We start from the raw sequence: 23244 nt of genomic DNA, 5'->3' as shown, positions 1-23244 counted from the left end.
GCTGAGAGTTTGGTGGTAATATGAGAAACAAAAATATTAATTATTACAGCTTCCACAGTCCTGCCACATTTCCAGCCTTGTGAGAAATCCCATTGGCCAGATGAAATAGCTACTCAGGCTCCTGCAGATCACATCTTTGACACCTCTGCTTTAAATTACTCCCTTTAGATCATAAACTTGTTATTAAAATTCATATTCTGAGTAGATACAGGAAAAACACAGTTAATATAATGCTTGTTAGATATCTACCTAGAGGGCAGTTTAGACATTCGAACATTCAACTACCTTATAGCCCTCTGGGAACATAGCATCCAGCTCTTCGTCAGACAGCGGCCGATTTCTTTCATCTATTTCTCTCTCCCACCTCCATGCCTGCAACTGTTCTGGAGTCATGCTCATTATGTGACCTACATTTAAGTAAAAATAAAGGATATTTTATTTTCTACACACAAGAAGAGTACCTTACTTAACATTTAAAGCCTCTTGATGCAAGCTTTCTTCCTCAATTGTAGATTTGAGGGAGATCTCTAACAATTCTAGTATAATGAAAGCCAGTAATAGTCTTGGATAACTCTACATTACACATTAAGGTGTAAAAATACATGTTTTAGTTCAATTATAGAAAATAAAGTCTTAACAAATTAATTAAACTTACCGGGAGTAGGAGTTGCCATGTTCATAGCTGGTGTGCCAATTGGTGTTTTACCAGGTGTCAAAACAGGAGTGCTACCACCCATTTGGCTAGCAGGAGTTTCATCCCAACGTGACTTCCTTTTACTTGCTCCCGGAGTTGGCGTTTCACCAATTGAATCACCACCTCGATCTGTACGAGGAGTCTCAGCCCATCCACTTCCATGTCCAGGAGTATCTAAGAAGCAAAAGCAAAGTTTTTCAGTTGTGTGCAAGATAGGGCTTACAAGCAAACTCCTTCACAGTTCCCACATTCTGAAACTGCAAAAAAGAGACCTCTAAAAGGCAAGCATTACTTACTATAATACCAAGACTCGGTCTTCCCTTACATTACTATACCCCGTACCTCATATCCCAGGCCATACAAAATGCAAACATAAAACAATAATATTGGTATAACAAAAAGCAAAAGACATTAAACACTGTTCCACATCCCATGACAAATATTAAAACTACCAGTGTTTAAAGAATGGATAATGACAAGTTTAGTTTTAGGAAAGAAAAGTAGAAAAGTCTTTTGAGTATTTTTTTTTAATTTAAGTAATCAATATTAAATATAATTCCAATGAATCTCATTTTATATAACAATAGTCACACAAATTAATACCATTTATTGAAACAGACCAACATCCAAGTGTAGACCTTATGAAACACATCCACTGTACAGTATAAACATTCCAAATTATCCCCAAAAGACAAGACACTATAGACTACACTGTCCTGCCAGCATACCTCAAAGCACTGAACCACAGGAGCAGTAAGGCAAAGTCACTACACAATTTAGTACTTTGTTTCTTTGCTGAATTCATATGTTAAGCAGTAAGATTTTTATAACTCTGGCCACTTGCAACTCAAATGAGAAAGTACTTTTCATAATCAGTCACTAAATGTCAGAATGGAATGATTTTGTCCCAATTGTGGCCTGATTAGATTTATACTGATGAATTAAAGTGAGTTAGCCTATCAATCATCTGTAGAAATGCATTTTTCCAGCAAATTCACATACCTCTTTCTGTTTTGGGGGTTTCATCCCATCTATTTTTACGCGCGCTAGAAGTGGCACCTCCGTGACCTGGTGTGGCATGGCCAGGTGTATCCCGTCCAGGGGTTGCAGCTCCTGCTGGTGTATGACTGGGAGTAGGATCCCATATTTTTGAGCCTGGGGTAGCTCCAGGAGTCTCGCTACCCTTCGCACGACCAGGGGTTTCATCCCACCGTAAAGAAGGAGTATGTCCAGGAGTCTAAACAAGGGAAAAGGACCAGGTTTTAATTTCTCAACTACCACTTATTTTATACAATAAAATGTGGGTTCATGTTGCAGGGCACTAAGGCAAGCCTGGTTCTTTAAGAGCAGAAGCAGCTGAGCTAGAGAGCCCTGAGAGCTAGGCAGTGCTCCCCAGCTGCAGATAGCCTTGGCAGCAGACTAATGAGGGAACTAGCTAGCACCAGCACCCGGTTAGCTGACTGGAAGGAGACAGGGCCCTGGGCACATACAAGACCCAGGTCTGGGGCGGGCAGGAGTTAGTTCTCTGGCAGTGGCCAGGGGGAAAGAGCTCTTGCAGAAAAGTTACTTAGAGATGCTGGGGTGCCTGTTCTGCTGCTGGTAAGATTGATAGCCTCTTGGAGCTCCTAAAGTACCCAGGGCTAGAAGGCGCACACTGCTGAGGGAGAAACTTGCCTTCTTAAAGGGGAAGAGAGTAGCCTCCAGTATCACTGCTTTTGTTGTTATGTTGTAGCCCAGGGACTTGTATTTACACTGTTATTTGAACCAGTGGACCAGGATGAGGCAAACTGGGGAGAACAAGGCCTTATTGGGACACACTACCATGTAGAGCCCTGGCACCAGAGAGAGCGCAGAGACAGGGCTACAGAGAGCCCAGTGCTGGAGAGGGCGCAGCTACAGGTGCCAAGGGCCCAGTGATGACAAGAGACCTCATTAAAAGGGACAATGCTTAAATACCACCTACACTGCATGGGGGATGGTAAAGGGGAGATTTTGGAGCCACGCATCTAGCCCATAAGGATTAGGGTACCCTGCGAGGCATCTGCTCAAGAGTGGGACCCAGCAAGGGGTCCAAGAACCCACAGGGCTCAGCGGGGTCCATCAGGACCGTGACTGAACAGACACTCGTGAGCAGCCTCCTCATTTATTAGTTATGTCAGCAAGATGTGGTAGGTGAAAAAAGAAGGCGCCCGCAGGATGGAAATGGCACAGTCACGGAGCCCTAGGGACATCACAGCCATCCCTGGGGACCCCATGTCATGACAATGCAGCATATGGGATACAGAACTTTTAAAATTTACTACAAACCAATAAATAGGATAATTACCTCAGCTTGATCCCAACTGGATAATTTTTTAGGTGTGGCACCAGGAGTCTGGTCAGCTGTTTGATCCCATCGCCTTTTGCGTTTGGAAGGTGGCTGAGATGAGGCTCCATTGACGACTTTAAGTTCTCCAGCTTTAGCTTTTTCTGCTAGTTGCTGCCTAATTTCCCTCTGGGGAGAAAAAAAAAGACACAAGGAATTTATTCTTCAAGTTGGTATTGCCAGATTAAACAAACAAAAACATTTAAAGCATGTTACCAAAGATTTGAGGGCCTAATCTAAAAAAAAAACCAGCATAAAAAAGGTGAAAAGGACCCTTCCCAGCCTGGCAGTGGTATCTGACTTGTCACTCCATTTTGTTTAGAAATGACTAAAATTTATTGTATTTTCAAGATCTCTTATAGAAGCACATGTTTGCCTTGCTTGGGTTCCACATTCTGCAGCAGAAGGCTTGTCAAAGAGTTATCTTCATTGAATATTTTTAGGCTTAACTGAAAGATTCATGTAAATATCACTTTTTCACAAAATCTTTACTGTAAGGCAAATGTAGAAACACCGGCTAAATGTTCGGTTACAACTGTTTTTAAAATTGCAACTGAAGTTAAAGCATATTTTGTAGAGGTTCTTTTTTTATATGAAGTTAAAGCAAGTTTTACTTAAAAAAGATCACTATAAAAAGTTTAAGACCTCATTAATGAGTACCTTTAAAAATATTATATACGTTTCAACCAAACTTCCTTTTAAACTGAACATACAACACATTTACACTGACATCAATACAGCAATTTTGTACACCGATACCAGTCATGCTGGAAACTAAAATGGATAGATATGCAAATACCGAGGGTGCTTATAGTTGGCATTGTAATATCACCTGACCACTAGGTGGCAGGAGAACAGGACTAAAAATTGTCTTAAGCAAACTGCTAGGAAAGAATAAATTACAGATCCACAACCCTAAATGACTGCAACTTATTTATTTATTTATTTTTGGTGAGGGAATTCTACTCTGGATACAACTGAGTTAAACAATGAATAGCCCTAGATTGGTATATCTAGTCCTTGTTTCCATATATACAATAAGTACTCTACTCTCTTTGTACTTAAAAACAAAAAAGAACAAACAAAACTACACAAACCTAAATATTTCCAGTGAGTTATATCACAGCACATATTTGAAATTATCATTCAAATTTGAATTCTTAAGGATTAAGAAGCCTGTGTAGGCAAGTTGGATATTATTCATATGGACTATTTTCACCTGTTCACTTGTGAACAGGTATGCACATAATAAACTTTTGCCAGATTTCTTAGTGTTGCAATGTTTCTCTTTCAAATAACGCTGCTGAAACCTTTACTTAAATTTTCCTGATTTTCTTTCAATAAACTTTGGTAAAAAATTCATAACTTTTCTCAAGGTGTTTTTCCCCTCTCCTTTAGAAGGTAACAAATACAAGTTTGACACCACATGTAAATAAACTCAGGTAGAAATCTCTCTGAATAGTTTTAGAATATATTAAGACCAGTTTCTGATATTGTACCTGACCCTCAAGAATTTCTCTCTAAATGCATCTTTTTCATGCCGCAATACAAAAGCCCATCCCCAGACACCAATTACAGTGGGGGAACAGCAAAAAGAACTGGACACAAACTGCTGTAAATACACAGAGAAAATTAGATGGAAAATAGGTTTCCTCTTTAGTACATTTCACCGGTTATTTGAATAGCTGATACATTTTAAAATAAGTATCTTCTTTACAGTTGCACTTTTTTTCCCCCATGAACAATCAATTTTCCAAGGAGTTGGATACCCAGTATATAGAACTTCAAGGGAATCGATGCACCTAACTACCTTAGGACCCTTTGAAAGTACATACAAAACAAATAAAGCACTGAATTCAGACCAAAAGATAACAAACCTCTTCTTTTGTTAAATGTTGTTCACGCATAACATCCATATATGTTCTAGCATTCATTTTAGGATCGGGTGTCTTCCCTCCTGCAGAAGAGAACAGCAACAGGAAAGGAGTACAATAAGTATAGCATAATCCAACAAAAGCACTTTTTTATTGTCCTGCTCTAATATTATATTATTCCATGATCGTTTAATTTTACTTTTTTGATCGAAAATTTTAAAAATTACGTGTATCTTACGTTTATTCAGTTTGCTGATCAATTTAACCTGTTTGAACACAAACATAGCTACTGAAGTTTCAAACAAATATTTTAAAGCAGATAAAAATGATAAAAAGTGACAACACAGTTAAGAGTCTTCAGAAGTGATGGGTTCCTGGGTTGCTAATCCAGAATACGTACACTTTCATGCCTTTGTCTCCATCAGCAGTTCTGACTTCAAGCAGCAGAATAGAAGCCTAGAAAATTATCTCTTTACCATTAGTAACACTTTGGAAAGATATTTATATTCAAAACATTACCTTGTGTAAGCTTTTTAATCCTACTTGTTATCTGACTACGAATAACTATTGTATACCTAGATAATGATTCCAAATGTTTTAGCATAAAGACCCATTTATGTGTCCGACAAATACGGACAAAAACTCCCAGACTTATTTTGAGTATCATATTGTAAAAGGGCTTCACTTAAAGAAAGAACAAAAGCAAAAACTGGTTCATGACACACTTCCCCCTCTTTTTTTCTGAATGTTCAATTACAGTTGGGAGCCGATTGTAATACAGTCATTTACCACCACGATAATACTCACAGGTAGTTTTGTATACCATATGATGTTTTATTCTGTCTCTCTTGAGTTTTTATTTTAACTTTAAAATACTTTACAGAAGCCCAGGTATATAAAAATGAGACTTATCAAGGAAACACTATTCTTTAAAAAAAAGTTCTATTGCTATACAAGTGGTATAGCATAACAATTTAGGAAAAATAAAATTCTTAAACATTTTCTATGCTGAAGATCATTGCCCAATTGGCTGTGTCATTCTGACACTAGCTTTGATAAGACTTTCCTTTGGAATACTTTTTCACCATAATCTACACAGGATGTGTTGAACTGCACCCTTAAGAATGCAGACAGGACTGGCATATAGCAGTACTGCTGTAGGAAAGAAATTAAGGACAGTTAGTATGGGCCTGTGAATTCTGACAATACATGTTTATATCAATTACAATTAAGCAAGTAAAATAATTAATATCCTTATTATGTCATGCAGGCTGAAATTCTAATTAATAAAACCTGCAACAGCTTCTAATTTTAAGCAAACAGGCGCCTCATTTTTACATGTGAAACTCACTCACCTGAAGAAAGCTTTAATTCGACCCACTATACCCCTTTTACTGACTGGCATTCTAGAAATCAGCAGAACAGACTTGCACTATTAAAAGCATCAAAGTCTTATGAATGCTTTTGTTTCCCTAAGCTATACTATCTGAACTAACATAAGATGGCAAGAATTAGGTGCTCTATTTTGAAAACTAGAATTTTAAGAAAAATAAATATTCCTGTTAAATCTATGATATGGAATGAAAACTTTCAGTGTACTGAAAGAATCTTGAGCACACACACTACACAAGTTGTTCAAAATACAGTACACAACCCAAAACAAAATGAAAAGAGAAACCTTTAACCCTTTGTCTTTCTATGGCAATGGCTCATTATTTTCTTGTCCTTCTACCTGGAAAGAAAACTTGTATTATAAAAATTGAAGATTATGGCAGTTGGAATTTCAACCATATCTACATTAAAAGGAGTTGTTTAAAACAAAACTACGTTCATAAGCATGCCAACAGAAATCAAAGGGCTAAAGACAATTAAAATAAGACAACAAACCTCATAGGACCTATAGAAAAATAAAAATAAATTACCATCTGCAAAAGGATCAAGACGCTCAGGGGAAATGATCATCATCCGCCTATGTTTCTTGTATTCATCTTCCCGATCAGCGATCTTCTGTGGACGGTGTTCAGCAAAGGGATCATACTGAAAACAGAAAATACCCTATTGTAAACTCACACCACAGGAATACAACATGAAAGTTATCTGATGACTTGAGAATAGTTAACCTGTTTCTAGCATCACCAACCCAATTAGAATTCAGACATTTAAATTTTAATACAATAGCTGCAAACATAAATACAGTAGAAAATGGGAAACAAAACGTTTTCCACAAGACAGATCTGATGAAAAAAATGTTTCACTTATTTTTTCACTACATTGCTTTTTCATTTAAGTTTATTTTTCCTCCTTATAAAAAACCCCATAATTTTCAAGCATTATGTTCTTTAATCAGTATTTTCCCCATTTTCATGTTGGAGCTGGCATCAGTTTATAAAACTGCAAATTCCATAAGCTAAGTATTACTATGTATTTTTTCAAATGGCCTTTAAAGTCTATCTTAAGTTCATTTCTGATATGAATATCAAACAAAGGCTACAGAAACCATTTTAGAAATAAACAAGTATTGTAGTGTAAAATATCTTAGTTAAAAAACCCTTTTAAAAACAGTGTAATAAACAAACAGCTAATTAGTTTCAAGAATGTGTCATGCATCATTGCTTACACATACAACTGCAGTCCTATAGTATTCATAGCATACTTAAGCATACTTTTAATTTTAAAATATGTACTTACAGCAAAATTAAACAAGCAAACAAACAACCCTCTAGTTTTCTCTAAAAGGATCTAAGGTTCTAAGGCACCAGAAAATAAGGCTTCAACCTGGAAAGTTTCTTTGTAGGATTTTGCTAGATTAATCAATCTTTTTTTCAGAAATCTCGAGTGGTATGCTACTGCACTCAATGTAAAATTTACCTGTTCAGTTGACTGTGGTATGTCATTAAGTAATGCCACTGGAGCATGGTACCCTGGCTTCTTCTGCCCAAGCAAACTCGTTGAAGAGTAGTCATCATCATCCTGTCAAAGGAAAATTTTCAGAGATTAAATTTACAATTTGGTTTAGTTTGAATGAAATGCTGCAGACTTGTATTCCATATGCACGGATTAATTTCAAGACAGAATAGGAACAGAAACAAATACATTCACTCCTGTCTTAATTTCTAAACACCTGGCACTTTTTTCCTCCAAAAATTAGACTTGCTGAATCAAACAGTAATACCCACTTTATTTTAAAGATATTCTTCTAACTGCAGGAATCATATGTTCTCCTGTATGTTGAATATTGTCAAGAACACTGTCAATGCCTGTTTTCTATACCAGTGACAGAAAAATACAGATGGCAGATGCACGCAACACAGATTATGTAGAAACAAAAAACATATTCTATATAACACCTACTAAATAAATTCAAGTCAAATTTTTAATAACAAAAATCTCTAAATGCAATACAGATTTTTAGAACATCATTCAGAAGAAAATATGGTGAGAAAAACACAGAAAGGATCAGATTTATAAAGAACTGCCAATTCAGTCACATCTGGGACCAAATGCAATTCATGGGTGGGGGCTGGGGGGGAGGTACATAGCGATGTCTGTATTTTCAGTATACCTTCTGAAATGCCAGTAAGCATTTCAACGGTAATTCCAGGTCAGCAACTGGAACTGAAAAACACCTAACTTCTCTTAAATGTAACAATGCTTTATAAGATGAACTTCCTAATAAAAGATTAATCAAATGAATTCCTAACCTTTTCTTATGGTTAAGAACTAGACAAAAACATATCAGAAACCATACTACCTAGTAAAAATCTCCCTTAAAACACAGATGTGCCTTGCTAAAGTACTGGTGGGGTGAATCCAGAGATGGGTGCAATGGCATGGCTGCACCATGCTTTTGGACTGAATTACAATGTCTCTTCCTCAGCGACTCCTTACCCGCTATGGGGGCTTTTTAGAAGTCCCCACAGCAGGTAGGAATCCCATCTCCCTTCCTCTCCATGCTCAGAGACATGTCCTTTCCCTTTCCCCTGCTGCTTCTGCCTTCCCACCCGTCCCAGCAAGTGGGTGAAAACTTTATAGCTGCCTGATTCAAATCAAGCAGCATCCGTGGCAACCATGTGGGGAGAGGGGAGGGAGCTTCCCTGCACCTGCTGGGGGGGTGGAACACGATGACAAATGACAGGATTGGGCAAGGTGGCAGAACCCACCCATCTCAACTGCTGCTGTCCTAGAACCGACTCTGAAGCTTCCCTTGACTCTGGGGCAGTGGAGAAAACAGCAGTGGGAGAGGGAGTAGGACATGACTGACCATGGAGGTTAAGGAGGGCAATCCTTTCCTACTTTTGGGACCTTAAAAAGTTATGCTTGATCTGCCCATAACAGTGGGGGAAGAAAGGGGGAGGATGGAGTGGTGGTATAGCTACCCCTGCAGCCCAAGGTTGCTGCTCCTATGCCTCCTCCCTTTGCCAAATCCTGAATCCACCCCTGAACACTGGTCAAAATTTTTATAATATGAGGAATCAAATGGACTTTGTGCAACTATTCAGTCCTATACAATTTAGATTAGGACATACAATATTTGATGCATCTTTGTAAATATTTAGAAAAAGTCACTATTATAAGAGTTGCTTACATAAAAGCACCGTTGGAGAGAGAAGTTAAGTACCAGCATAAAGATAACCCACCTTTTTTTCCATTTTATTCTTAGATTTTACTTAAACTTTATTTTTTTTATTTAACTGAAATTCTAGGTATAAAATATTTACACAGCAAAAAAACCTTAATTTGTACTTTTCAGTTAAGCAGTCAGGATCATGACACACAAAATCCTTCTATTCAACTGATTTCTACAGTCTAATGCTGGCAAAGTATTTGATCATAAGTCTTTGGCTTCTATTTATGCCACTCACCACTCCCACGTGGTCTCCCAGAAAAGTAAGAGCCAGAACCAGGAGTGTCTTGCTTCAGAAATCATTCTATCTAGCATCATTAATGGAATAATTATTTTTAAAATCTTCAAAAACAAAACGGAAGAACTGAAATCTTTTGCCCAAATTGCCTAAAATGAAGACCATGTACTTACATCTTCTAGCTCAGTTGCTGCAATAGAAGTCACATATCCAGCAAACCTGCTGTCACTGCCACCATAAATCTCTTGATCATAATATCCTGTGGAATCGAGGCCCACTCCTTGTGCTTCATCAAGAGCAGCCTTCTTTCCCTGAATTTCTCGAATCTGTGCTTCAATATCTAGGAGAAAGGAAATTATTTTAGCTTTCTTACACACTTTCTGTTATCAAAGCAAAATTTCTGTAGCATGGCCAATGAGTACATATGCTTTAGAAACACTCAGGAAGAAGGATAAGACAGTATTTTGCACAGAAGCAGCCAAGTTTTTCCATTCCCATTTCAGAGATACCATTAAGACAGCATTTCTCATACCCAAATGCCTATCAACGCAATCTGAAAGCACTTCAAAACATTTTTTCCTTCAACTGGCATATTAATTAATCCAATTGGTGATCAATTAATTCATCTACGGTGTACTGTGGCAGAACAGTCAATGCATCTTGCTATGGATCTAGAGCAGTGATTCTCACCTGGGGTACCTTGAGAGCTTTTCAAGGGTGCCCTGGGGTGCCATGCAATGGTAGTACTGCCAGATCTGCAAACATGAGTCATAAGATAAAGCCAGAGATTTCAAATAAGGAATTCATAGTGTTAAAAACATTCTGACCTGTTGTGGTCTGAGTTTTCTGCAACAAAAGGATTGCTCTATTATTTTTATGTAGTCAAAAAACCCAAATCTAAGAGCTGGCATTTTCTGAAGGGTGCTTTGAGTCTATAATGGTTGAGAACCACTGCTCTAAAGAAATGAGTTTGATTGCTGGCTCTGGACTCCTGCTCAAGATTGCCCCTGATGACCAAGCTATCAATGGGTGCCTGATCATTCAGGCTAGGAAGCCACAGGCATCCTGATACAAATGCAACACCATGTCATTGCGTCATATACCACTGGCTACAGCAGCTGCATGACTTAAAGACATTTTTCCTTCAACTTAGCAGTTAAATTTGATGCTGCTTATGACATTAAACTGCACTGAAATTAAGCGGTGTGTTGCCATTGTCTTCCATTAAGCAGGAGCTGAGCCTTAATCAGTAAATTGATGTAGAATACTCAAGATACAAAAATCATGGCATCCTACCAGACCATTTTTTTCTTTTTCAAAACAGAATGATATGTTGTATATTTTCCAAAAGCCTGACATCTGACATTGGACTGGGACTGGGAGCTCAGTTCTGCATTCCTTGTGCATGTATAACTGTTACAGGATTCAACAACACAAAACCTTTTCCCATCTTTGTCATCACTAGGTCAGCTAGAGCAGGGGTGGGCAGTCTGGCCCACGGGCCAAATCAGGCCTGTACCACACTTAATTTCCCAGCAGCCCCTGCCTACATTGCTGTGGCCGGTTTCCAGGGAGACTCCAGCAGTAGTGTTGCCACAACAGCAAAGGACCAGGGTTTCCATGGAGATCAGCCCCAGCAGCACTGGCAGGCTGCGTGGCTGGGCAGGGAGCTGCACCAGGGCTGGGATCTTGCAGGGTGAAAGTGTTGTCTGAAGCTGGGGCAGAAAATGATCTGTTGCTGATCGTGGCTCTGCCCCAGCTCCAGACCACACTTTCACTCCTGCAAGATCACAGCCTTAGCCACAGAGCAGTGTCCGTCCCGCCCTGTCCCCCCAGCCGTCTACCCTGCTAGCGCTCATCTTCATGGAAACCCTGGCCCCAAGTGGTTATGGTGTCACTGTTGCTGGGGTCTCCATAGAAACTGGCTGCAGCAATGTGGGCAGAGGGTGCTGGGAAATGGAATCTGACTGCTGGCAGAGCCACCATTTTGCCTACCCTTGACCCAGAATCTAGACTGGGGTGCTTAACCAGATCTGATCCCTGGGGCTCTTCATGGGTCCAAAAATTTGGTGGCAGGGGAAAGGTGCATCACTAGCCCGCTGCTGAATTTCTGGACCCATGAGGAGCCCTGTAGGCCTGACAGCATTACCATACACACTGAATCAAGCAGCATGGGGCTCAATCCAGCCCATCCAGGAGCCCCATGCCACTTACCTGGCTCATGGGACCAGAAGACTGAGCACCACTAGTCTACACCATGGTATCACTCAAAGAGCTATGGCCCCAGTTTCTGCCAACCTCTTATACAGTGTGCTGCTTCAATCAGATTGGATGACAGTGCTTTAAGTACCACTTCTATTGCCACCAGTGAAGAAGAAACATGTAACCTGGTTTAGAATTTTTGTGACAGAAGGGTTGAAAGCAGATTTTCCCCTTAAAAGGAAATTTTCCATCAATGACCTACCATGTTTCTTCCAGAGATAACTTAGCTAAATCCTGGTGAGACACAACCCTGTAGGAAATCTATAGGAATCATAGACAAAGGTTGTATGATGGCAGGTTTGCAAAGTACTATGTGCTAAGTTAGGGGTGAACAATTATTTGGGCTGGAGGGCCACTACAGGAGTTCTGTTGAGCAGGTGAGGCCAACAGCCCCCTCTCCCTCCGGCCCAAAGCAGCACACCAAAACTCCCTAAGTGGCTCTGCCCCATGTTTGGACAAGGCTGGGATTGAGGCTGTGGGGCTGAGGGCAGAGCCACAATCCACTCCCTGCATGCCACTGCAACAGGTGCCACATCTGCAAGCAGGGGTGTCCAGGGAGCAGACTGTGGCTCTGCCCCAGGCCTGGGCCCAGACCCCAAGCTGTTAGTGTCCCACAGTCCTGGTGTCTTCATGGAGACCAGGTGGGCAGGGCACGCTTGGCTGGGTGAATGGTATGGGGCTGCAGACAGGTAGTGATCAGCATCCAAGAGTGGGACAGACAGGAAGACTGGGCTGGGATTGGGATTGCAGGGCCATGACAGCACAGGGCTGGGGCCTGAAGCAGAGCCATGATCAGCTCCCAGCATGCCCCTCCTGTGGAACTGGTGCCCATCCCAGGAACATGCAGGCAACAGATCAGAGCTCTGCCCCAAGCCCTATCTCTGCACTGTTGCCACCATGCAATTCTGATCCCAGTCTCATCCTATCTGCCTGGACTTGCCCACAGGGTTCCTGGGTCAGTCTCCATGGAGAACTCACCTGCCTACTCCATCCAGTACCCCCAGTGGTGGGTGCAGGGCACACAGGCTGGGGTGCATGGGCAATAGGGCCAGGTCCAGTGTTGGTGGAGACCAGCAATGGAAGCTAGAAGGAGCCACCACTGCCAAGGGCTGCTGGAAAGCAAGTCCAGCTGCCACGCTGCCCCAACCCTACTGCGCAACCGAGGTTGTTGGGACCAGCCACATGTGTCATATCCCAAGCTAATGCCCCATGGCTGGGCTGGACAGGGCTGATGGACCCACAGCAGAATGGATAAAAATCCCTTAGTGGGCCAGAAAGACTTGTTTAAGGTTAGTTAGAAGGCTTAACTCACAGCTTGATCAACTAAAGCACATACTCATTTGCTGAAGACATGCAAGTAGTCTCAATAAACTCTCACTGAGACGTATGTACTTAAAGTTAAGCCTGTACCTAGGTACTCAGCTGGATGAGGCCCTAAATCAAGAATGTATTTGTATTTCTACTGAAATATACAAAACATGACAATTTTCTCAAAAATAAAACTGCATCCCCGTTTTCTTTGCTTCTAGAAAAAAGAAGCACTTATAATGAAAATCTTGATTTTTTTTCTTTTCTGCATTTTACCTTTTTCAGTCATTTCAAATAAATATTTACATTCAAGTAAGCTGAAGCATCAGATCTCCGATTTAGAAAAATGGGTATTAAATACTGACCACTACAGTTCAAAATAATTTAGGAAAAGATTCTTAACTTGTGAGACAATTGTGATATGTTTCTGCACAATGTGTACTTCCTTTATCCAAAAGTTACTCTATTTGAATCAATTAACTACTTGTGATGTATAGTACTATTCAGCACAGGAAAGCATATATGGATCTGGCTCTGTAAAAATAATATTTTAAAGCTTACATAGTAAATTTAGAATTAAAACCATTGTATTCTTCATATATTTAATTGCCCTGTATGACAGATAGATTAGAGAAGCAAAGTTTTTTGGTGATATCTTTCAGTGGACCAACTATATAGTTGAGAGGGATGTTAGACAAGCTTTTTGGCACAAAGTGTCCTGAAGAAGGGAATTTGCCCAAAAGCATGCCCAATGTCTCTCTCGACCATACACTTGGTCCAGTGAAAGTTACCAAAGGAACCAAGAAAAGGAAAAAAAAATTACTAACAACCCCCCCACACCCCAACAACCCTCCCCTCCCACCCTAATTTCCTATATTATTACAGCTTGTACAATATTCCAACCCCACTACATAATACACAAGATTCTCAGTAACAAGTCAACAGATACATTAAGTTTCACTTTTGTTTCTAGTTGGTTGCTTTTAGGTCTTGTACAGTCCAAAATTCCTTGAGTGACTGGACCCTAGTTGCTAAAGACAGGTTTTGTTCAAGTTAAAAACATTTTTAAAAGTAAAGTGTCAACAAAGTCTGATACAATAAAGTGCTTTGCCCATACAAAACTTATTTCCAGTACAATAATAGTTCAGTGTACCCCTTTAAATTATACAGTTGATTTCAAAATTTTATCTGAATAACATTTCACATCAGTATCCCTTAACAAACTAAGGAAGAGACATGTTTCACGTACTATGAGAATTAAGATAAGATATGGACAAATGTAAAAACGAGAACCAGTATGAAGCTTTGGGACCCAAAACTAACTTGAAATTGAGGAAGATACCAGAATGCTCAGAAGTCTCAAGAACACACACACAAGAAAATAACCCCCAAAAATCCAAAAGCAAGTGCATACCTAACATACGCTTATTTATTTTGGCTTCTGAACCTTCTGAAATTCATAGTACCAGAATAATACATAAGAACTGAATAATACAAATTCAAGCACATGCACAAAATGGTGTTTTAAGTGGCTTGTGAGGAATATGGCACCAGCCCTGAAAACGTTCAATATTCCCAGACAACAGATTGCCACTTCAATGTGAGGTGATCCTAAGAATATAAGCCTCCAACTGCACAAATTACTTTTCTGATGAGGGCATTGAATAAGCTCCAGGAACTCAAGAAACACTGAAATTTATGCAACAGACAAGGATTTCTTAGGGCAACATCTTTTAGTGGACCAACTACTCAGCTGGAACAATTAGACAAGCTTTTGGAATGCAAGACATTCTTCTTGTGTTCTCCACCCCAAGAAATCCTTGCCTCTTGCACACATCTTGGACCATCACAGCTACAACACCACACTCATGCCACCTCCAAACGTGAATAGTATTTTGGCTGTGACAAGGCACATGCTGGGTGCAAACAGAACAGAGCCCTGCACAGACTGGGAGAGCACCCACCAGGAGTGCAAGCGTGTTCCACTCGCCATGCTGATACAGCTGGAGCTGTGCAGAGTTAAACAGGCCAACCAGTCTCCAGCAGAAAAGGGGATTAGCAGGGTCCTATGGATAACACAGGTCTGGAAATACCAGTGCCTAGGAACTGCCCTGGTTAACACTGGGCAGGAAGGAGGGATGCGAGCACAGAGCAGCCACAGGCAGACATGGCACTTTACTGGCCAGCCACGTGAAACAATCACCAAGCAAAGAGAAGCTCAGGGGTGCTGCGAGGCCTGTGCCTGCTCCTCGCCGGTTTCCTAAGGTGCCTCAGAAGGTGGGAGGGCGGCAGCCGCTCAGCCCATACAGCTGCTGCCCGTAGACTTGGAGCCCCGCGGAAGCACCAACCCGCCCTGAGGCCGCAAGGCCCGAGTCCCCGCGGCCGCCTCAGCCCTGGCGTGCCGCGCGCTGGGCCCCCAAGCCACCACGCCCGAGACTGAATCGCGGGCACAAGGCGAGCGCGTGGGCGCAACCACAGGCCTGTGGGGGCTCCCGGCCAGCCCCGGGGTGGGGGGGCGGGCCCCAGACGCCATTACACGCAGGCGGGCCCAGGCCGAGCCGGGCCTGGCCGCAGCCCCTACCCCCGCCGCCCACGGCCCGCTCGCCGAGGGGAGACGGGCGCGGAAGAGCGAGACGGAAAAGCAGGCCGGGCGTGGATAGCGGATAACCCGCCCCTTACCTTCGTGAGTCTTGGCGATCTTCGCCATTTTGTCCAGAGCAAACAACACCAAGCCGGAACTGGAGCTCCCGCCACTTCCGCTACGAACGGGAGGAGTAGGGGAGGGAAGGGGCTTTCACTGCGCAGGCGCGGGCGGCGACGTGGAGCCGGAGGGCTTCGGTGCGCATGCGCAGAGGGGAGCGGAGCAGTGCAGGGGAGTTCGGGTGGCCCGAACAGTTTCCGTTAGGAATGCCTGGGGTTGTGGGGCGGGGCAGGCTCGCCGGAGACAAAGCCCCGCCCCCTCGGCTCTGGCTGGAGGCAGGGCTATGCAGCTACGTCACCGCTCATTCCAGGGGCTAAACGATGAAGAGGCGGGACCGGGACAGCAGTGGCAGAGCGGCCTGGGCGGGCCAAGAACGACCTGGCGGGTTGTGCCCGCTGCGTCGCGCCGGTGAGGGAGATAAAGCGCAGGGCTCCCGGCTGGATCCACCGCCTGTGCGGGAGGCCAGCGCCCTGGAGCGCTCCCAGCTACAGACGGAAGGGCTGCCGGTGAAAACGGCCCTCTCAGGGCCTGAGGTGCTGGATGATAAGCACTGGCAAGGAGCTGGCCCTGGCTGCGAGTGCAAAACAGGCCTTACTGGCCTCCTTCCAGGAGCTTCAGATACCTGCAGAAAGCCAGTGCCTGTCTGGCTTGCACCCAGGAGGGAGGGCTCATCCCTGATTCTGTTCTGCCCCACCTTAAAATCAGGGGCAGCTCCGACAACACTAACACTATGCTGCTTTTCCCAAAGGGGTCCAACTAGGATGGAAAAATGGGCGCTCTTTCAAGCCACAAGCAAAGTGCATATTCCACCTAATTCAGGTGGAGTAAGGTGCCATTCCCGTTGTGCAGCCATACAGCATGTAACAGTATGCATCACCAGGTCATGCATGACAGACCCCACCTTTGCCGTGTTAAGCTTGGCTCCACCTTGGATGTCCTGCTGCGCTGTGTTCTGCCACATTTCTTGGGCTTGGGTTATTCTTGACTGGATCCAAGAATGGAAGGTGGTTTTCTCTCACATGCCACCCAGCCACAGCACCAAACTGCAGTGTTACTTGCTATAAAAAAAGCCTGTCTTTATTAAGGTGTCTTCCCCTCCTGTCTTGTATGCTTTGGTCAGCAGTGAAATAGTTAACTATGTCAACATTTACATTTTCATTACTGGACTTCTGAGTTAACCTCTGAGAATAAGGAAGTATTTAACAACTAGACTTACAAACTAGTCAGGGGGATCAGCAGGCACTGGGGAAGTCCCTGTTCCCCTGAGCATTGCCAGGAGTGACCAGGAATAATGGTCACAAGCTGGCAGAGGGTAGATTTAGGCTACATATCAGGAGGCGCTACTTCACAGTCAGGGCAGCTAGGATCTGGAACCAACTTCCAAGAGAAGTGGTGCTGGCTCCTACCCTGGGGGTCTTTAAGGGGAGGTTAGATGTACACCTTGCTCAGGTCGTTTGACCCCAGTACTCTTTCCTGCCATGGCAGGGGGTCAGACTTGATGATCTACTCAGGTCCCTTCCGACCCTAGAAACTATGAAACAGCTCATAGATAGTGTCTTAGGCCCAGCAAATCAAGGCAGAAAGCACTGAACCTGTAACTTAGATTCAGTTTGTGTTTTTAAACTAAAAGAGAATGAACACCACAAGATGGATCAGGGAGGCAGGGTATGTCATGTGTCTTAGTTCTGAGCCACATCTACACTGCTCATGGCAGCTGCCACTTACCTTCTCACTATGCTGGGAGATCATGGTCCCACACTGTGGCACTTTGACTAAACATAATTATACCATGATGTGCAAAATTATCCTTATGGTGGAAAGCAGTTCCCCATGAGCACCAGTGTGCTGGTTGGAGTTAAATCATACATTCAATCCACCATACAGATGTGGTGCATCCAAAGGTGCTGAGGGAGTTGGCTAATGTGAATGCAGAGCCATTGGCTATTATCTTTGAAAACGCATGGTGATTGGGAGAGGTCCCAGATGATTGGAAGGGGGCAAATATAGTGCTTATCTTTAAGAAAGGGAAGGAGGAGGATTCAGGGAACTACAGATCAGCCAGCCTCGCCTCAATCCCTGGAAAAAATCATGGAGCAGGTCCTCAAGGACTCCATTTCTAAGCACTTGAAGGAGAAGAAGGTAACTAGGATCAGTCAGCATGAATTTACCAAAGGTAAATCATGCCTGACCAACCTGCAGGAGCCCCATGCCACTTACCTGGCTCATGGGACCAGAAGACTGAGCACCACTAGTCTACACCATGGTATCACTCAAAGAGCTATGGCCCCAGTTTCTGCCAACCTCTGCAACCTGACTGCCTTCTATGATAAGATGACTGGTTCTGTGGATATAGGGAGAGCAGTGGAATTGATATCCCATCAGCCTGACCTCTATCCCGGGGAAGGTCTTAGAAAAGATTATCAAAGAGGCCATTTTTAACAGGCTGGCTGATGGCAACATCCTGAAGGATAGCCAGCATGGGCTTGTTGTGGGTAGGTCTTGCTTGACCAACCTCATTTCCTTCTACGAGCAGGTGACCTATCACCCGGACAAAGGAGACGAGATTGATGTCATATATCTTGACTTTAAAAAAGCCTTCGATCTGGTATCCCATGATCACCTTTCAGTAAAACTGGCTAACTGCAGCCTCAGCCACACCTCGGTCCGCTGGCTGGGGAATTGGCTCTGTGGTAAGACCCAGAGGGTGGTGGTTGATGGTAGTCAATCATCGTGGTGCCCTGTGACCAGCGGGGTCCCCCAGGGTTCTGTCTTTGGACATATACTATTTAACATCTTCATAAATTATGTGGACATTGGTATCAGAAATGGACTGGCCAAGTTTGCTGATGACACCAAACTCTGGGGTAAAGCGTCCACACCTGAAGACAGGAGGGTGATCCAGGCTGACCTTGACAGATTCAGGAAATGGGCGGACAAGAACTTGATGGTGTTTAACACTGAAAAATGCAAGGTTCTCCACCTTGGGAAGAAAAACCTGCAGCATCCTTATAGGCTTGGCAGTGCTACGCTGGCTAGCTGGAGTACTGCATCCAGTTTTGGGCTCCACAATTCAAAAAGGATGTGGAGAAGCTTGAGAGGGTGCAGAAGAGAGCCACATGCATGATTAAAGGTCAGGAAAGCAGACCTTATGAAGAGAGTCTGAGAGCCATGGGACTCTTCAGCCTGGAAAAGCACAGGCTCAGGGGTGATCTGGTGCCCACATACAAGTTCAAGGGTGCTTACCAGGATCTAGGGGAACATTTGTTCACCAGAGCACCCCAAGGGATAACAAGGTTGAACGGTCACAAACTCCTCTATGACCATTTCAGGCTGGACATAAGAAAGAACTTCTTTACTGTCTGAGCCCCCAAGGTTTGGAATAGACTGCCGCCAGAGGTGGTTCAAGCACCCACTCTGAACGCCTTCAAAAGTCATCTGGATGTTTATCTTGCTGGGATCCTATGATCCCTGACAACTTCCTGCCCCTGGGGCAGGGGGATGGACTCAAAGATCTTCCAAGTTCCCTTCCAGCCCTAATGTCTATGAATCTATGAATCCCTATGTTACAGTTAAGAATAGGATTCGAATCTAGTGCAATTAAGGATTGACATGACACATTGTTCAATGAATGGCAGAAAGGCTTGAATAAATACACCGTAAATGAGTTTTAAAACAAGACTCCTTCCAAATATTCAAATAAACAAGCTATCGTTAAAGTCCAATGTATTTTAGCTGCAATAGTGCCTCTGACCAATACAGGTGGGAAGCGGTTCCAATCTCTACAGCCTTCAGGGTTGTGTATCTGTTGCTGAGGGTTATTAGCTGGATGCAGGTTACAATATTGCAGTTATTTTGCTCTCTGAGCACACATCTCCAGCAGCAACTTTTCTTATACTCTTCCGTTGTATACAGTCTGAACAAAACAGATAAGAAGGGATCGTCATATTTTGGTTAGGTCACAACTGTTAGCCGCTTGGAACCTGTTTTGGGTTATCCAGTTGTGAAACTTGCTTTTGCAAGCTCTTGATCGGACCAGAGGTTACAATTTAATCAGCTGGGATGGGGCTTGACTGAATGGGACACCTTGGGACATCAATCATAAGACACTTTTTTAGGAGTTGTTTTAATAGTATGGCAGAACCCAAAATATTCTGAACTGGTAATAGTCTATGGAAACATCACAAAACCCCAAACAGACACTGAATGCCTGTTCTGCGAAATGTGACTTAAACAGGGAAGGATGTGTCAATAGGGAAGATACAGTCATATTATATAGGGAGGTACAGTTATTTATGAATGGTTTGGCATAGTAAAACATCAGGTGTATTTACAACTAGCATGGGAGATTAAATTAGCTAGGACTGCTTCATTTCGAATGGCCCCAGTCATGATCCTACATTTTTGTGCAAGATGAAACTCTTATTGTAATTTAGTCATTTAAAATTTCATATGTACCTTCATGGCCAGCAAGCTAAGCTTTGGATATGGCCTCCCACAACATTCTCATAAACAAACTAAAGAAGTGCAAGTTGAATAAATGGACTGGAAGGTGGGTGGAAAACTGGCTGGATCGTCAGGCTGAAAGGGTACTAATCAATGGTTCAATGTCCAGTTGGCAGCGCACCCTCAGCAAGTTTAAGGATGACACCAAGCTGGGAGGATTAGTAGATGTGCTGGAGGGTATGGCTAGGATTCAGAGAAACCTAGAGAAATTGGAGGATTGGACCAAAAGAAGTCTCATGACCACCAGGTCCTTTTTTACAAAGCTGCTGCTTAGCCAGTCAGTTCCCAGCCTCTGCTGGTTCACAGGATTGTTCTGTCTCAAGTGCAGGACTTTGCATTTGTCCTGGGCAAAGGGGACCAAAGGACCATCTATTTCTGAGCTCCTTTGACCTATCTATGCCCTTTTCTAGGGTCCCAACTTTACTCCTAGGGCTCTGATCCTCTCTGCCCTGTTCCCAGGCTCTAGCCGTACTCCCAGACCTTTTGGGACCTTCTCCACCCCAGCCCACTACTGCTTACTGCAACTCAGCTGTTACCCAGGAGCTGTTTTCTCTGTGGCTCTCAGGGCTAGACTGCTGGACCAGCTCAGGCCCTAAGTTTATATGCTGATAGCCCAGCTTCTTGCTCCTGACTCCTGATCACCACCTGAGCCATTGTTACAGCCTCTTCTCCTCTGAAAGTAACAGGTGTGAACTAAGCACCCTGTCACACCTTTCAAAAGGGAGAATTCTCAAAAGGGCAGCAGCTGGTATATCCTAACTCTTGTGTGTGAACGATCTGAGAATGATTCAAATGCAGCAAAACTGCTCCTACCTTAACCTTGGATGAAGGAGTGTTAGTTTGCAAGAGGCAAGGGTTTCTTAGGCTGGTATCTTTTATTGGACCAACTGTGTAGTTGGGATAAAGACAGGCTTTTGAATACAAAACATTCTTCCTGGGGTCTCAACAGAAAGTTTGAGCACTTTTGCTACATTTGAATAGTTATCAGCTCTTTCACACAACAAAAGAATTAAAAATACCAGCTGCTGCTTTTGTGAAATGGTCTACCCTGCCTTCTCCTTTACACTTGTTATAGTGGGTACAGATTAGGGTTCTGCAGTGAAATATCTGTACAGTATGAAGTAGGGTGGAGTTGCTAACAGGCTGAGTGAATTTAAAATCACTGACTTTAAATGTTGGTTAGGATAACTTTAAGCAAGAGTGAAGATTGTTGTGTCCCTCCCCACCATGGTTCTCAACATTTTCAATCTTAAGGCACCTCTCAATAGAATCAAGGCACCCCTCAGAAAATGCCAGCTCTTCATTTTCACTTGTTTTTTGACTATATAAAAATTCTGTTCCAAGGAACTCAGAAGATTGCAACAGGTCAGAATGTTTTTAACACTATGGATTTCTATTTTAAATCTCTGGGTCTATCTTGTGAAACATGTTTGTACATCTAACCTAACACTGTGTAGCACCCTTGAAATCCCAGGGTTGAGAATCACTGCTTTACTCCTCCCATCAGACTCTGCCCTGCTACTGTTTCCAGCACCCGCTTTCCAGTGGCATGCTGACAGTGGAGGGCACCGGCTGGAGAGGCTGCAGTGCCTCCCACATTTGGTGTGTGGTCCATGCACCTGCTCGGTGAGTTGTAGGTTTCTTTACCTGTTCCAGATGGCAATTCTGGCTGCCACCCCTCCCCCAGTATCTGGTGTGCTGCAACGTTAATTTCCCCAGGGAAGTGCCATGGGATGGGAGATTGGGCTCTGCATCTCCATTTCCCCAACCAACTCCACAACAAAACCATTAGAATCCATGGATCCTACATATGCTAACAAGTGATATGCTAAATCAAGTCCACCAAATGGCCTCAAGTAAACTACATGGGTGAAACCAAACTACCACTATGCCCCAGAATTAACTTACACAAAAAATGATGAAGAACAGAAACATTATCTCCAGTAGGAGAACATCTCTCTCAAAACTATCAACTCATCTCTCACCTTACAGTCCTCATCCTCAAAAGAAAACTACACAGTATTTTCAGAAGACGTGTCTAGAAACAAAAATGAATGACTTTACTACATACAAAAAGCCATAAACTAACCAAGACATTAATTTTATAACTACATGCAACTCACCCCTCCCCCTGCTAACTTATCTTTGCTTCACAGATCATATCAACCCACTTGCCTTTCAAGTAGTCCGATTCATGAATGTAATTAGATGAAATGCAAAAGATTCTTCTCATTTGTACTAAGCTTCTTTCTCAGGCTCGCTGAAAAGCCCTTGAAGTTTGAAAGCTTGTCTCCTTTTGTCAACCAAGGAAGCCATCCTAAGTTTTTGTTGAGAAGAGCAGCGTATCAATCCAGTATTCATGTTGCTTTGTTCTAGGTTTGATGCAGGAGCACTTCATTTGCCATCTAGTCTGTCTGGCCTTGCACAGTAAAGGTGATACTATATTAGGGATTGTGAGCCTTTCCTCTGACACAGTCTACCTGGTGCTTCATGCTCAATCAGTATGCTGTGAGTAGAGCGGGTAGCCAGCTGCTGTTAGAGGAAGGACATGTTATAGTTTCATAGTTTCATAGTTAGTAGGGTCAGAAGGGACCTGAGCAGATTATCAAGTCCGACCCCCTGTCATGGCAGGAAAGAGTACTGGGGTCAAATGACCCCATCAAGGTGTTCATCTA

At 43.0% G+C, this 23244-nt stretch overlaps 1 protein-coding gene across 3 annotated transcripts in view; it reads right to left on the bottom strand.

The window, feature by feature from the left end:
- The window catches only part of SF3B1 (splicing factor 3b subunit 1), a 29668-nt gene extending 13515 nt beyond the window's left edge, over nt 1-16153 (bottom strand). The window contains exons 1-9 of one of the 3 annotated variants that reach the window (XM_019554031.1): nt 16045-16152; nt 9969-10135; nt 7802-7903; nt 6856-6970; nt 4937-5016; nt 3021-3188; nt 1697-1931; nt 656-868; nt 286-407 (exon numbers count right to left, since the gene is read on the bottom strand). In XM_019554031.1, the coding sequence (XP_019409576.1) occupies nt 286-407; nt 656-868; nt 1697-1931; nt 3021-3188; nt 4937-5016; nt 6856-6970; nt 7802-7903; nt 9969-10135; nt 16045-16072 (1230 nt within the window). In that variant the 5' untranslated portion in view covers nt 16073-16152. Of the gene's footprint in view, nt 1-285; nt 408-655; nt 869-1696; nt 1932-3020; nt 3189-4936; nt 6732-6855; nt 6971-7801; nt 7904-9968; nt 10136-16044 lie in introns of those variants that run through there. The other 2 variants (XM_019554032.1, XM_019554033.1) reach the window with 2 other exon arrangements.
- Between the last annotated feature and the right edge of the window lie 7091 nt (nt 16154-23244).

This window comes from Crocodylus porosus, unplaced genomic scaffold (genome assembly GCF_001723895.1).
Source record: "Crocodylus porosus isolate Cpor-Errol unplaced genomic scaffold, CroPor_comp1, whole genome shotgun sequence".
Classification (NCBI taxonomy): Eukaryota; Metazoa; Chordata; order Crocodylia; family Crocodylidae; genus Crocodylus; species Crocodylus porosus.
The sequence above is the reverse complement of the archived record's forward strand: the minus strand, read 5'-3'. Positions and strand labels throughout refer to the sequence as shown.